General features: G+C 43.9%; 1 protein-coding gene across 1 annotated transcript in view; it reads right to left on the reverse strand.

Moving 5' to 3' along the window:
- Positions 1 to 2,066: 2,066 nt before the first annotated feature.
- The window catches only part of ST8SIA1 (ST8 alpha-N-acetyl-neuraminide alpha-2,8-sialyltransferase 1), a 129,511-nt gene continuing 114,787 nt past the window's right edge, over positions 2,067 to 16,790 (reverse strand). The window contains exon 5 of the mRNA XM_063357760.1: positions 2,067 to 3,090. Within this exon, the coding sequence (XP_063213830.1) occupies positions 2,604 to 3,090 (487 nt within the window). The 3' untranslated portion in view covers positions 2,067 to 2,603. The remainder of the gene's footprint in view (positions 3,091 to 16,790) is intronic.

A 16,790-nucleotide genomic window follows, 5' to 3' on the forward strand; every position in this document is an offset into this window, starting at 1 on the left:
TAGACATTACGAAACACTGCACAGAGTTTTCCTACAAAAATACATGTTTTTCTCTTGTTCTTCTAATCCGATTATTTTCCCAAGGCATGAAAAAAAGGATTACCAAAGGGTTGGACAGCCGTCAGAGAGGTTCAGAACTAAATTCCCAAGTATTGGTAAAAATACACAAAAACGACCAGCAAAGAGGCAGTTCCCCGCTACTCTCCTCATTCCCTCCTCCCCCCCAAGGAAATACTGGCATCCTGCTGAAGTGCCATTTATCACACCATATTTCAGCTGTTGTTCTCACAGATAACATCATCTTTAAAGCACTAAAAGGTGCAAAACTTGACGCATACAATAAAAACCATACAGGCACCTCTTCTTCTCCAAGAAAGGCAGCTCAGTAAAATTCTGCCATAACAAGCAGTAAAGAAAATACTTTACTTTCAAATTTTTCAAAACTTTACTCATCAAATCTATGATGAGTACCCACACCATAGATAAAACAGACATAATGAAAGGGCACGAACTATCAAGTGATGTTCCATCAGCGTGTTGACTGTACTTTTAACAAAAATATGGACAAAGATAAAATGGCTTATAGAAGCACATTCAGATTTTAACAGAACAATCTCTAGAACACTGTTCAATCCAAATCTCCACGTTACAGTTTAGCACTGCCCTGTAATCCTATGGAACAGTGCCCACTTTATGCTCAGAATATCCATATTTAGAAAGAAGATTTTATTATGAAACATAGGTTCAAAAAGCAAAACATGATTATTTTTTTCCTTCATAGATAGTTGAATTATTCATATTTTAAAGAAGAGCCACGGATTTTGCCTTTTTTTTTTTTAATTATAACTATATAACTCGCAGCTGGTAGTCTACAAAGAGAGACGTTGAGATATAAGACGTCTTATGATAGGACACACCCCCCCAAAACGCTAGCACTTCGGAGCTAAAACAGGTAGCACAGGAAATTGTTGTGGAAACCTGATGATAGTTTTGTTGTTTCAACACTTTGACTAGAATTTCAGCTACTAGTGACGGAAGGATAAGAAAGAGAACACTGGTCTGGATTTTAAAGTTAATGGTGATAACACCTTGCAGTTGAAATTGCACCATGGACCGAGCTGGTATTCTCTTCTTGTCCTACAGTGCTAAACCAAAGAAAGCAAACAAAAAGATTTCTCATTTACATGGCGATAGGACCATCTGCTGCCCAAGTAATAACCCAAAATAAAACAGTCCTTCAGGCGCTGCGCTGACCGGAGCAGCGCTCGTGCAATGCGCACGCTGACATAATTCACCCACTGCGAGGAGAGAGGCTGCCTTACGTAAGGGCCTGCTGTTTTCCTTTGGTTTTTTTTTTTTTTTTACTTTTTTCTTGCTGCCTACGCAGTTTTTCAGTGCTCCCAAAGGCTGTTTCATTTTATTTTTCAGACTATCTTTATCCAGATACAATCTTGCGAGAAAAGCACAAGTCTTTAAGGCTAACGTTACAATCCAAGCAGAAGAGCTAGTCACACAGAGAAAGGATTTTTGAAGCTTCAAACTCGTTTTAAATGACTTACATTCATTTCTGCAGTTTTTCTGCTATAAGCAAATGACGAACCTCATTCTGCGTTCCACTGAACACCTCAAATCCCCTTGAACATTCCATGAACATCTGGAGTCCAAATGAATACAGAATTAATCCCCAAGGCCAGACAGCAAAACAGGTCAGGAACCATCCCTGCTACAAAAGTCACTGTGGAAATCTTGCGGCAGGTCAACCGAAACCAGGCTGCACTTCGCTACTGGCTTTGTAACACAAGTTTTACTTCCAGACCAATTTCCCTTTACCAGCTCTTGCCCACAGTATAGCCTTAGCGTAGCTACACGTGCAATGACTTCAGCTATCCTGATAAAACCTACAGCAAGCAGGCCCACCCATACTCAGTCGCAAGGCATTCCTAGGACACTCTCCTAACCAGATTCTTAGCACCCGTCACTCTCCCAAGAGTCTTTGGAGGAGTTGATGGTATACCCAGCTCCTGGGGCTTTTAACCCTTTCCTTTTCCTTCCATTGGGGGGGGGGGGGGAGGGGGGGGAAAGTAAAAGGAAAAAAAAAGAAAGAAAAAGGAACGAAACAAAGAAAGTCAACAACACACACATGTTCTCCTACACACCCACGCGCACAGAGCGGGGGAAAAAAGGAAAAAGGGAAGTTGTACGAGGTGCCAATCTGGAATGAAATGGATTTTTGAACAGACAGTCATATTTGGCACTGTCAGCAATAGCTTGTGGGTGGCCCTGTGTCTCTCCGAGCCTTAATGCCCTTTTTACATCGGTCATTTAAAAACGTCCCTTGGAAAGTTCAGCTGTGCTGCTTCTGACATTATTTTCACAATGCTGCTGAATGGACTCGATGGAGAGATTCACTTTCCCCCAGCCCAGTTCCATAAAGCACTACACATTAAGGACGTATTCCAATTGGCCTTCAAGTTGCATTTTTACGGTCCATGCAGATCCACGATTATTTTCCCTTTAAAAAGAATCAACAGAAAACAGAACTCCCTGTTGGAGAGCGTGGAAATTAAAAACTGCTGGATCTCCCAAACTGACTCCTACAATCCTCAGGCAGAGGACTGGATTAAAGGGTCCTCACATGGTTCTAGCTGCATTCTCAGTACACCACTTTTATGAAGAAACCAGAGCTGTAGAAATTCCTCCGGCATGGCGTGGAATCCAGAATCGGGTAAGACATTGTCATAGTAATGATGGCTAATAAACTTCCCGTGCAGGTCCACCGAGAACGGCCAGAAGCCATAAATTGTTACTTCTTCACACAGACCAAGGGCGGCACTGACTAGGAAAAGTCCCGTGGAAAGCCGTTTGGCGTGGATCCCTTTGCTCTTCCAGAACTTGCCGATGTCACGCAGGAAATTGGGGTTGGCGAAAAGGACCGCCTGCTTGGCACCGAAGTCCTCCAGGGTGTAATAGACACGTAGGGAGGGTCCTGTCCCTGTCTTCATGGAGAAGGCTGGCATGTAGATGTAGCTGTGGTTATACACCTTCACACTGTCCACAAATGCTTTTCGAGACCACAGCAGATTCTGGAACCTGTAAAACGAAAGAGAAAAACAAGTTATCACACAGAGGTTTTCACAGTCGTTTCAAAACCCAGCTAAAGGCTGCTCTTCATACGCATATTTACAATTACCTGCACACCTTTCTCGAGCCCAGAGAAAGTCGAGCCAAACTTCTCACTGTCTGACACTGCCTCTCTTCCAAAAACACAAACCTGAATAGACAGTTGAAAACTCTCTGGTACCCTGCTAGCTCTGGAAACCAAAACGTTTCTGATTTCATCTTTTCAAAAAACCCTGAATGAATACTGAAAGTTTTCCTGAAAATCAATCATTTTTAGTGACATTTTTGGTTTTGTCCAAAACCCAACTTACTTTTTTTCAGGCACGGGAATCTTTAAAAGAAATTTTAAAGCCTGTGTTGTTCTCGTTTCTTAAAGGTATACTAAAAAAAGAATCCAAGTTACATGCTGAACAAGCAATACCAAGAAATACTTAACTAGAAATTTTGGACTTATAAAACTTGTAAGACTTGTAAGAACTGCTTTTGTTATGTCAGGTTGTGCTGACACAATAGTTAATTCTTGTTCTGGAACTGAGAGAAATCTCAAAGAACATACTTTGTTACAAACAATAAAACAGAAATCAATGAATTTTTAGGATAAGTGGCACCACAAAAATTTAGCAACAGGCTCCAAATACTATTCGGAGTGGGTGTTTAAGACAGCATGATATACACACTACTATACCTTTCACGGCTATAACCTTGCCTTACCACATGCTTCTGGATATGCCAAGATGAATGAGACATCTGGCAGGAAATCCTAGGCCATTCTCACACACCAAAACCTGCACTGATGTTTGACCTGTCCTGATGTCTTGACACTAAACAAATCACATTTCAGTAAGATATTAAAGTATCCCAAACATGTATCTTGCGATGTAACCGATACGGAGATCACGCAGAGCCACAGGTAAAATCCAATACCTAAACCACAAACTTGCTAAGTAACACTCGCTGTCCCAGCGTGTTGGCTGCATTGGAGGGTACCTTTGCATGAGAAAGTCACTACGATTTACACTTGATAACCTGCTTTCTTTCCGGAGTCTGCGTAATCTTCTCAGCACCAGTAAGTCCTCCCTGCCTTTACGATGTGATGGTATCCATAGACTTCATCGTGCAGGCAAAGTTCACTACCCTCACATGCACTCCTTTCAGGGCAGCTGGGCTGCTCTCCTGCGCGTGATCCCTAATTTTTTCTCAGCTCCCGAGTGCCCACCTTGCCTTTGTTGGTGCCTCCTCTCCCTGTCTCCTGCAGCTACAGCAAATGTGCCGTGACTCATTTCATGCAGCAGAATCCTCAGAACAAAAAACTTGAGACAGCAGCACTGGATTTTTTTTCCTTTCTCTGGTGCGGGCAGAGATAGGAACACGAATACCTTTTTTAAAGGGCTATGAAGAGATAAATTTTATGTATAGAACTCTTTGAAACAACAGCAAGACTCACATACACAGCAAGATAACACAGGTTTAAGCAGGATGCCAGACGACCTCATGAAGCACCAGGTAAAATTTCAGCTGAAACAATTGTTAACAAAAAAATATAGCTTCAACAGCACTGAAGTGTCTTATGAACATGTGCCAGTTTTTTTTTTTTGAAGTCTCTGCTTTGGCAGAAAACTTGAAATATTCCTAATAAGTTGAAAGCTGAAAGGTTTTGTTGACATTTTCAACATGCAATATTTGGTCTCATGATTTGCTACAAGTTTCTTTCAGAGTTTCCTTCAAGCAGGATTAGAAGAAGGCTGTTTTGAAGCAAACCCCCTGAAATCTGCCTGGGTCTTCATTCCTGTTTTGCTCTGCAGATCTGCTCCTACTGCGTGATGCTATTTGCTAATGTAGACAAAGCCACTCTCTTCCAATCAAGAAATCAATTCAACCTGAACGTACAAAACAAAACAATAAAAATCATTTCATAGCTTATTGCATTTGGCATTCTTTTCTGTTGAAACAGCCAAGATACAGCTGAATATGGAAGGCCAGCCAAGACCAAGGTGCCCTGGCAGAAATTCATTGTCTGGCTGTAACTTCTCACGTGGGCCCTCTCACTCCGTTACTATCAGACCTCAGTTAACTAAATGTTCCCCAAAACAGGCTTTACCATCCTCTCTTTCTAAGGACCAGCAGGACAATCTGTCAGATTATCAGGTACAGGAGTTGGGTTTACCCTATCAAACTTGTTCCATTTCCATCAGGACACAGTCACTGAGGGTAAAAAGAAAAATCCCTAGCTTAATACTTTCAATATTCACCTTGGTGCTCAGAGCCTCAGCATCCAAACCCGTTTTTAATAACTCTGATTGAGTTTAAAAGGTACAATAAGACCTGCAGCAGGCTTTCGGACTATTGCCCTCCCCAGAATTTGGGACATCCACTGGAAGGTGGGAGATGGGGGTTCAAACTTCCTTTCGCAGCAAGGGGAACTTGAGCACACAGCTTGACGCGATGGTGTCCCTGAACCTTGGCTGAGGGGAAGGCAGAGACAGGTCCTCTGTCACTCCTGGAAGCCGATGTCCTTTCCCACTTACAGCTAGTTAACAAATTTCCTTTCAGATGGCAAAATAGATGTGGTTATTCTAAAACTGCATTTTTTCAGCAAATTTACCATTCACAGAAAAGCACCGCGCAGCTCTAAGACAAATACACTAAAATTGCTCAGATACAGTCAGAGAGGGCCAGGAACTGGCTCTGAATATTCATTTGCTATCGTTGCCACAACGCGTTTACATTTCTTCTAGATGAACCTCCCCAGATGCCTTAAAGTAACGAGAAGTGAACGGCACTGCCATGAGAGCGGTGCATGGGACGGACTTCCCGCAGAAGGGACAGCATTTGTCATGCTACTGCAAACTGCCCTTCAGGAACATCATCACCCCCTGGAAACCCGCGCCTCATCCCAGCGATCTGGATCGCAGTGTCGGTAGGCATCACGCCCAGTTCAACAGATGGACGTTACACAGGTGGCCAGGAGCCCACGTAGAAACATAAAACATGCTGATTACGGCTGGTCTGGTGGCCTAACACAGCCAAGAAGCTGCTGCCCATCTTGTGTTCCTCGTGAGGGGAGATACTAGAAGGAAATGAAATTTTCTGTTCCCCGTTTGTAAAAATAGGAGCCCTGTCCAGCTTTGTGATGTTTCACAGGCTGAGCAATCTGGGGACAAACACTGCGCAACAGCAAGTTTCTAGAAACGGTACTGGAAGCTCAGGTGTATTTTCCTTTAACTCCCATTCCAGACAGGGAGTCCTGCAGGTAACCCCATTCCAGTGGTGGCTTTGAGGGTACCACACTGCATCCATCCTGGCAGACAGCGAGGAGGCCTGAGAGAGACCAGGAGGGCTCATCCTCTGCAGCCGACCAGCTCTGTAGCGTACACGTGAGAATGACAATCTGCTTTTTTTCCTGCTTATCCTGGCATGGACGCCGCCAGCCTGGTGCAGTCCTTGCATCTGCATGGGCACAAACGCCTTCCCTCGCGCCGATCCTCACCCAGCCTTCTTTAAACGAGGAGCCGCTGGCTCCTGGTTGCTGCTTGCCTCTACCTGACGTGCTCTGAACATTGGGCACTCTCAGTGGCACAGCCCAGAAGCTCCTCCCCACTCACCGGGCTTCAAAAGAAACGCATCAAATGATCCAGCCCCTCGTGCAAGAGTGCATCTCGGGTGACATTATCTCCCCAGCTCAGCTCTGAGCAAGAAAACAGCTGAACCGCTTTCAGGGTCATCCTCTGACCTTCTGCAGTCAAGCTCACACAAACGCAGGGCGGCTTGCCAATTTAAATAAAACTGGATCTGGAATCTCCGGAGCCCTGAGCAGCACCTGAAGCCAAGTCAAGTTGCTCAGTAATTTGCAGTGATGCGTCCCGGCAGCTTGACGGCAGCCTGAAGAGGCGCTGGTGATTGCGAACGCGGCACGTTGGGCCCAGGCGCTTTGCTTCCACTACTCTCATTAATGGACAGCGAGCAAATAAAATCATCAGCAACGCATTTTTGCTGTCAGGTCCATACGACAGATCAACTTAAAAAGGACAATTTTCAACAGGCACGTGTGGGCACAGCTGCACAGATATCAGAGAAATAATTTCCTTGGTACCAGAGGCAGGATACCCTTAAATGCTCTGCTTTTCCAGAGAGAACCACGCATCCAAGAGAAAACTGCCAGAGTACATTGTCATGACAGTACAATCAAAGACTTAAGAGCTTTAAGCGTTTTGCTTTTTGTTTTTAATACAGTTTTAATGTTCTTATTGGTGTTCTTTAGGAGATATTTGGGGACAGGACTGCTCTCTGGTACTGAGAGACGAATTCCAGTAACCACAAAGAATTTGCTGCAGTGACATTGAGCTAACCCACTTGCAGATAATAATGGCAGCATTTTCTCACATCTTGGTTTCTTTTTAATCTCCCTGGAGAGTCGCTATCTCATGCCTTCGATATCCCAGTTATTTACTGGGTTGGCATCTGCAAAGTCACAAGTTCAGCGTCTTGGATTAATTGCAAGTTGGCTTATCAAAAAAAAAAAAGATTGAGTAATGAGGGGAACAGCTTGGATGTCAAAGAATTAGTGTATTATTTTAAAATTAAGACAAATAGAGCTCAAGGGAATAGAGCAGAAGGCATATAAAGACTTATGTATTTGTCCCTATGGCAAAGGATAACCTTAGAAGAATTATTTAGATAATTTGATGTCAGCATTAGCCAAGAATGATTTAGCAATTTGCTGCAGCTGTTGGAATATGCTTACAGATGGGGTCACAACAAGTCAGCTTGCAACCACAGAGCTGAGCCTCCACTGCAGCGACAGAGGAGTTTTACTGCACTCATTTCTCAGAGCGCTTTTATGCTTTCAAATAGTGATGCCTTCCTCAATGCCCTGTGCTCTCACTCATATCATGCGCTTCTTGATTATCTGCACCTTTGGGGCTTGTGTAGCCAATGTTGCCCAAACACAGGCTGTGTCTGAACTAACAGCACACTAGTTTCCCTGTGCTCATTCTCCACACAGGCACTTTTAGCACGCATTAGGTGCAAGGTAGACTATTCTAATTGTCCACACAGGGAGCCAGAAATGAGCACTGGAAGTACTATAAATTGACGTCCTTTCTTATTTTATCCCAGCTTCCCCAACTACACAAGCCACCGTTTACTTAGCCTAAGGATAGCTACCTGACTTAAGATTCAATTAGAATCCCATTCAAGTCAATGGCAAAACCAACTCTGATCTCACTGGAACCACGCTTGGAGCTTCAGGCAAAAAAAACCCAAAAATAATCAGGCCTGCAATGCACTTCAGGGAGATTAGAAAAGGTATGAAAAAACACGATCAAGTGAAATTACAGACACCAAACGTTCCCCACCAATTGCAGGAGGCTTTTATTCCTGTTGTAGAAGCCCAGTGCTTTGCCTAATCTCGTTTCAACCAGCTTCAGCAGGAGGGTTTCACCCCTCTTCTCACTGCGGGTCCTTCCACAGGCACCATGGTCACTCAGTGGCATGGATGGGGTGATGCTATTCCCCTCTTTTCCTTTCCTTTTGCCCTCTTCCCTACCTCACCTGACTACCCTTTATGGACCCAAAGACAGCAAGTCTTCTACTCAGACTCTCAGCAGAGATGCTCCCTCCTCTCAGACTGGCTCCAAAACTCACTTCAGCTGGTCCCTCAGGCACAGCCTGCAGCCTGCTGAGACCCCACACTGCCTCCTCTTTCTTATGGACGGGGCCTTTCAACCTCTAAGAACCTGTGCCTTCCTCTTGCCTCCGGTCCCAAAGATTAAAGACAAACAAATTAGCCCGATTCTCCTGTTTATACACCTTTTCAACAGCATTTTCCAGGTCAGGGATTCTGGTTACTCCCACCATCAACTCCGAAGACCCAAAAGCAAGGAAACACACTCTTTCCACAGTGACTGCAGACCACATCTTTCTCCACCCGGCTGTTTCTTTATGACCGGCTGTCCTTAGCGCATGACCTTCAGAATAATTTGATGCACTCAAAGTCCAGTTGGGCATTGCAGAGGTAGGCTCTAATCCCCATGAAGAGGCAGGCTCCCCTTCTGACTGAATTTGGTATTAATCAGGGGATTTTTTTTTAAACCTCCACCCATTACTGCTCTTACACCGTCACCCTGGGAATACTATATATAGTGCCGAGGGAAAGCTGACTCTCTGTTTTTCAATGGAGCACAGAGCTATCCTATATAGCAAAGCAATGAAACATTAAAATCAGTGTTCACTGGTATTTTGGGACTGTGTGTGATCCTTATTCTGCCAACTCAAATTAGAATGTGCTTTTAATAGCTACTCTTTCCAAAACCAGCAGAGCTAAACATCAATCCTTTCTGTTATCTGACAGCTTGAATCTTAGCTTTCAAAAGATGAGCTGTTCATCTTAGTTTGACTCTTTGAAGATTGTGGCTGCTAAAGTCACACACAAGTGGAAATAACATAAAAGAATAGGCAGAACAGCATGGCTGTAAACTACTTGTATTGTCGAAATGAAATTGCTGCCTAGTATTTCTAAACCTTCTGAATGTTTCACAGCTCTTGGAGCCGAAAGTCTGGAGGATGAGAAAATAGAGAACCAATGAAATCAGCTAGGGGAAAAAAAAAAAAGTTACAGAACTAAGCCTGATATCTTTAGCATTTAATTTCACTGGACTGCATGCCACAGTGAGCCTGTAAGAAGAAACGTAACCAGATCACACATTTTTCTCCGGTTTTAATGGGAAAAAGAACTGCAACAAAGCCCAGATACAGTCTTCAAAAGATTTACGTTTGATTAAGACGGGTTCCCTAAGACAGTCTGATGTGTCTTTGGGACAGCAACCAAATACGAACAGAACCGTGCAGCACCTCCTGTGCTTCTAGGTCTTCTACCCGACTACTGTCCAGACACAAGTCTACCTAGATCACAGCCTGCAATCGCATCCCAGCAAACACAAAGCTAATAACATTTTGCTTTCCTGTCTCTTCATGCTGGCCTTCTATGCTTTGTAACCCAAATATAAAACATACCAAATGTTTGTAGCCATGAAAGACCTATTTATAGGAAAGAACACTTTCTGGCTGGTATACTGCTTGATAAGTCTTTTGAGTTTTCTCTTTAAGCTCCATGACCTCCTTAGCATATTAATAATTTGCAAGCGTCAGTGAAGGTGACATTCAACTGTATGCTCTCTTCAATCTCTCAGAGTTGTTTCCAAAGAGAACTGGATGTAGAGGGAAACCGCAATGTTTGAACTAAATGTGTTTTCTTGTTAAAGACACTTTGTGCTACAAAAGTGTAGACTGAAGAGAAATTATTTAGAGCAGTGGGTGCTTTGACAGTCATTATGACAACAACCGTAACTAGGATAGGCTCTTTTTTAAACTATGGTATATGTATCACTGGTGATGTCTGAGGTCACAGTACACGGCCTGCAGCTGGAGCGCAGATCCCTATTAAACAACATCGTCAACTGAAAAATCGGTAATAAAACCAGTTGTTCAGAGCCCATAGGAATATGTGGTGAATCTACAATATTTCAAACGGGGTAAAATCAATTCACACAACTCTAAAGTATGCAGAAGACAATCTCTATATTTCCTCTACTAGTGGCACCCTCTGGACAACCTCACCTGTTTTGGCATCCCTAGGGCAATGAGCGTTGCAATTAAATGATAAATTAGTGGCCAACTGAGTAGAAGCAGAAGGGGTGATAAATTGCTCTGGAGCGGTTAGATTAGCAGAAGCCAAACATGAGGCCAACAAGATGGAAAAAGAGAGAAAGAAACAAGTTTCCTCAAGTGAGGAAATACACACTAGTGTTCTTTCAGCAGTCATGGGTGAGTCCAGTCCTGCCAATACGTTCACACCCATCCTGTATCTGTACCATAAATTCTCTAACAGTTACCTCAGTGTCAGCCTGCTGAGTCTCCCTATGGGCAGAGAGAATGTCCTCAGTTTCTTCCACAGCAAACACAGATGCAAACAATTCATACTGTCTCTCTGTGCCTTCTCTGACTCCTGTTACACCTGGTCGCCCATTGCCCATACACACATTATGGCAGATGTGGGGGGGCAGGTGGGTGGGTTTTGCTCTTTTTTTTGGCTTGTGATGTTGCCTGGAAGGAGGATGTAACATTACGCTTTCATTCCTCTACTTCTTTCTGGAAACTTTTTCTGCCTGCCACATAGATAAAATATTTAATCAGCCAGAGCTTATAATAAATTCCATTTCTTTTGGAAACAACTTCGGCTTTTGGTAGGACCTTTCCCTGTCTCCATTAATCTCCCTCTTCTTTGCCCTTTAGTGATGTCAACTTCCTTTTACCTTTTCTTAAGGCTTGATGGATGCTCCTACCACTGTGCTTCCGGTATGGTACCCTTAGGAGAGTCCACTATTTTGAGTGGATCATCGAGATATATTTTCCAAGACGTATGGTGATTAATGCAAAAATGCCACTTAGGTCTTTTCAACGCTATTAAACTGCCAAGGCTTCTCCTCCACTGTAAGTACAGCTTGTACTCAATTTAAATTGCTATAGCTAGAACACTCTTGATCAAAAAAAAAAAATTAAAAAAAAAAATCCAAGTACAGATAGCTGAAACATGCTTGAGCTTTTGCTAATCTCTTCAACTGTTTTGATACCTGTGAAAGTGACGGAGTTCCTTCCTTTACCTTTTTGCCCCTCATTAACTTCACTCAAAGGAGATACAGCATAAAAGAAGTAAAACACAAACTTTTTTTTTTTCTTTTAAGGTAGCAGGAAATAAATGCTATTTGCTAGGACTAAAGTAATACTTTTGAAAGGCAGTGCATGTCACCGAGTACAGCCCTCGACGCACTGGCTGAGTAAAGCGGAGCAAAACGTTCAATTCACTCAACTTCTCTTAGTTTCCAAAGGCCAGAGAAGGGTCAGTGGCACTGATACTATATTATTTAGGAGCAGCTTTGTAGCTGTGTAGTTTGCGTTCTTCCCCCGTCACGCATCCAGAGGTGCTTTGCCTCTTGTTTTATGTAATAACACTATAACTCTGACGCGGTCCCACCTTCTCACATTCGGAAACATCCAGCAAAAAACGCTTTCTCTCTTTTGTTCCCTGTCTCAGGGCACAGTCAGTAATAACAAATTGTCAGAACAGGATGGGGTTTGGCTCCAGAAAACACCATTGCCAGGATATTCACCCGGGCAATGCAATCTCAAATTTCAGCAATGAGTGAAGAAGGGGTCTGTACTGGGTTTGCGTGGCAAGGTTTTAGTTGCAGGGGGGGATACAGGGGTGGCTTCTGTGAGAAGCTTCTAGAAGCTTCCCCTATGTCTGACAGAGTCAATGCCAGCTGGCTCCAAGACGGACCCGCTGATAGCCAGTAGCCATCAGCAACGGTGGTAGTGCCTCTGTGGTAACATATTTAAGAAGTGGGGGGAAAAAACCCTGCAGGCACAACAGCATTCAGGAGAGAGGAGGGAGAATATGTGAGGGAAACAACTCTGCAGACACCAAGGTCAGTGAAGGAGGAGGAGGAAGATGTGCTCCAGGTGCCAGAGCAGGGATTCCCCTGCAGCCCTTGGTGAAGACCACGGTGAGGCAAGCTGTCCCCCTGCAGCCCATGGAGGTCAACGGTGGAGCAGATATCCATCTGCAGCCCATGGAGGACCCCATGCTGGAGCAGATGTGCTGGCAGGACTTGTGACCTGTTAGGGGACCCACGTTGGAGCAGTCTGTTCCTGAAGGGCTGCACCCTGTGGAAAGGGCCCACACTGGAGTAGTTTATGAAGAACTGCAGCCCCTGGGAAGGACTCAGTGGAGGACCGTCTCCCGTGGGAGGGACCCCATGCTGGAGCAGGGGAAGAATGTGAGGAGGAAGAAGAGGCAGAGACAACGTGTGATGAACTGATTGCAACCCCTCTTCCCCTGGGGGTAGAGGGTAGAGAAAACTGGGAGTGAAGTTGAGCCCAGGAAGAAGGGAGGAGTGGGGGAAAGCTGTTTTAAGATTTAGGTTTTATTTCTCATTATCCTACTCTGATGCAATTTGTAATAAATTAAAGTAATTTCCCCAAGTCGAGTCTGTTGTGCCCAGGACAGTAATCGGTGATCTCTCTCCCTGTCCTTATCTCGACCCACAATCCCTTCATTATATTTTCTCTTCCCTGTCCAGCTGTGGAGGTGAGTGATGGAGTGGCTTGGTGGGCACCTGGCATCCAGCCAGGTTCAATCCACCACAGGGTCTTTCAATCCCTCCTGTTAAAGCTAATTTTACTGGGCATAAAATACTCATTAAATCAGAAAGGAAGACAAGAAGAGAGTGACCATCTAAACTGGTGGTGGAGGCACCTGGCCTTCAGGCCTCCCCTGTTTAGTCACATGGACTGGAACAATATCAGCAGATGACACTGATGACACCAGCCCAGTATGCCCCTTGCTAATGGTTAGGACTGCCTCACACTAGATGAGAAGCAGAGGTTTAAGTCTTCTCAAACAGAACTGAACTTGGACCTACCACAACTCAGTGACTGAGGGGACTACTCACCTCTCACATAAAATATGGCATTGCCCTTGGGCAGTTTCTTGAACTGAGCTCTGTGTTGTTCAGCTGAAACTACTCAGTCTGATTTTGTGAACTGCTTGAGGACAACTTCAACTATATTATCTGAAAGTTTTAGTCAGCAAAAGAACATACATCTAGCCCCAGCTTCATTTCTTTTTATATGACTCGGGTCTTTGCACCAATTCCCTTCATGACGGTACCAAAACTTGACTGCAAGAGCAGTTAGATTGAGATGACCCACTGATACCACATGGGTTGCAGAGGAGATGGTAAGCATCTTCCCAATTAGTGCTACATGTGAAACTATAGTCAACCTTTAAACTAGTTTTGTACTCCTTTGAGCCACCTTTTCTCTCTGAAACACAACGAACATCAGCTTTTGCAGATGTTCACATTCAAATGATTAAGGAAAGCAAGTTGCCATCTCCTACAAAATCAAGATTTCTTTCAGATTCAGGCAGCACAAAAAATAAGCTCCTTTTCTTTAGTGCTCAGAGTAATTAATACTGAATTATGTTAGAAATTCTATCAGAGGCCTTCTGACAATCACATTAATACTAAATAACTTCCACATGCTTTATGCGATTACAATAAACTCCAAAGATGTGAACACAGATTAAGCCATTATTTTAAAGTATTACTGAATAATCAGACAGGAACAAAAGCTATCCATTAGGGGCTTGTCTCCCTGAAGCAACAGTAGCACATTACCAGAAAAAAAACCTATAGACTTGGACCTAACAACCAGGCCAAAGGGTATTGTGGAGTGAGGAGGAAGGTATGGTCTCGGGTCTACAGCACAACTCAAAGACAGGAAAACAGAATACCTTAAGGGCGTGCATTTGATAAGGCCAGGGTATTTTTCAGATAAGGCCAAATTGTAGGTTTGAAAGTAGCTGTAAATGTCAAGGCTGTCAGCAGCTCTGAAGAACCTGAGGTTGTCCATGAATCACACCGGACAAACAACAGCCACTGCCATAAACACCCCCTTGAGGAAGGAAGGGGGGTTCCCAGAAGGTTTCCAAATGCGGAGAGGAACATTCAGTGATCAGTTGCTTTGGCTGCTAGACCTTTAAGTCCCCAGCAGCTCAGTACACATACTCCCAAAACAGCTAATCAAACAGTAACACTGGTGAAATTCAGCCTTTTGTTTCACAGAGGCCAGAATAGTTTGTACAGTGATGTGCAACACTCGGAAGCTATTGCTGAGATTTTTATCCAGAGGCTTTATCCAGATAATGATTTGGAAAACAAATACATTTTTTAACAAGCAACATAATTTTATCTGAATTTGCCTCAAGGCCAAAATTTGCCTTCCCTAATCTGCTGCTCTAATAAGCCACAGTGCACAACGCTACTGTGCTTTACCAAGCTGGAGCCAGGAACCTTACATGCTCCAGCAAATCTAGCACTTTGCTTGTAATACCAAGTCCTCTTCAGACTGGTCTTGCTTGTTCTAAAAATTAGACCATTTCCTCTATCTCCTCCCATATCTGCATTTTTTATGTTAAAAAGAACAACCTGATGAATGTCGCATTTTAAAGGACTCTGCTATTTTGAATATACCTTGAAATGGAGTAGAAATATAATCATTAAGGTCCTGTCTTGATGCTTGAAATCGGCACAGTTCCCCTGACATCAACGGATTTACACTAACTTTTCACTAAATGCGTATATAGGTCAGTCTTTATGATCTCATCCGCCAGGTATTTAAAGTTTCAGAAACACCAGTACACTGCATCATTCAGGAAGCACACTGTGAACATACAACTAAAGACAATGATATTATCTGGATGCACAAGGCTATGGAGATGATTCATTCAGCATGATCATTTGCATTCCTGAACCTTGGATGTTTAATGTACCAGGAGGAATGAGGGATGGCAGCAACTGCGCTGGAGCATGAAGTGAGGAAAAAAAAACTTAGCGCTCTGCTCTGGCAGAAAAGTCCCGTGTGCTCTATTCCAGCAGCCGTACCCAGTTCCATTTCCAGCTTAATGGACCTAGGAGCGTGGCGTCAAAAGCATAAACAATTTGCACGAGGCCATACTAGTGTGCCTAATGAATTCCCTTTCAGAAAGCCAGTTGGCAAAAATAGTTCAGTCAATACACGCCAGCTAGTTGTCTGGTTTCTTTTTCTCAATGCCGTTCTCTGCAGTCCCACGTGCTGGAGTACTAGGTACGCAGAGGGCAGATGCACGACCTAGTTCAGCTACAGTATACCAGCCACCACGTCTCTTGGGATAGCCCAGCAGCGGTCTCTTTTGCAGGGCAATCTAACTTCAATCGTTCGTGATCAACTCATTTGTATGTAGCAGCATGTACAAATTTCCCCAACAGCCAAGGGAAACAAAGGCGCCGGTACAAAGGACCGGAGGGATCACCTGGGTTTACGGTGGCTGCCTCAGGGCCACGCTGCAGATGTTCTGGCAGAGCTGAGATGCCAGAAAGGAACCCGAGGAGGAACGGAGAAGAGGCAGAGCAAAGAGCTTGTTGGAAATCCTGCCGTGTCAGCACTGTAAGAGATGCTGACTTCAGAGAAGGCTCTTTAGGAGCTTCCAGCGGCCCTGTAATGCTTCCTAATGTCCTGCGACTAACATAAAACCTGTAATAAAGAATCAAATACTACAACTGACAGATGTTCAAAAAAAAGCAGAAGAAATCAGGGGCATCACCAGCATCCTCTTGCCTCTAAACTATGATGATACTTGCTATAAAAAAAAAAGGTCAGATGATCTTAAAAAGCCGCCCGTGGCTTGTACTGCAAAATCTCTGAGCAGACCCACAGTTCCCACCAGTGACATGGAGAAAAAAAACCTTCTTGCTCAGCCCAGACGCAGTGATCGGTTTTCTCCCAACACTTTCTCTAAACTTTTTCTCCTTTCCAGATCAGGATGCCCAAGCTCCAGCTCTCAAATCCCACCCAACATGGTTCCAAACTCGGTGGTCTCAGTTTCTAAGACTGGATGGTTCAGACCCGCACAAATTGAGACATACAAAGCTAAACATACAGGCAACTGAGTGCAGCCATACCATCTTCACTGTCTAACCCTTGTTCTAAAAATTCTCCTGCCCAAGAGAACACTAAGAACTTGTGCAGGTATCTGTTTTCAGGACAACAGTTTTGTACAGCCACACCTTATA

This window comes from Chroicocephalus ridibundus, chromosome 1 (assembly GCF_963924245.1).
Source record: "Chroicocephalus ridibundus chromosome 1, bChrRid1.1, whole genome shotgun sequence".
Classification (NCBI taxonomy): Eukaryota; Metazoa; Chordata; class Aves; order Charadriiformes; family Laridae; genus Chroicocephalus; species Chroicocephalus ridibundus.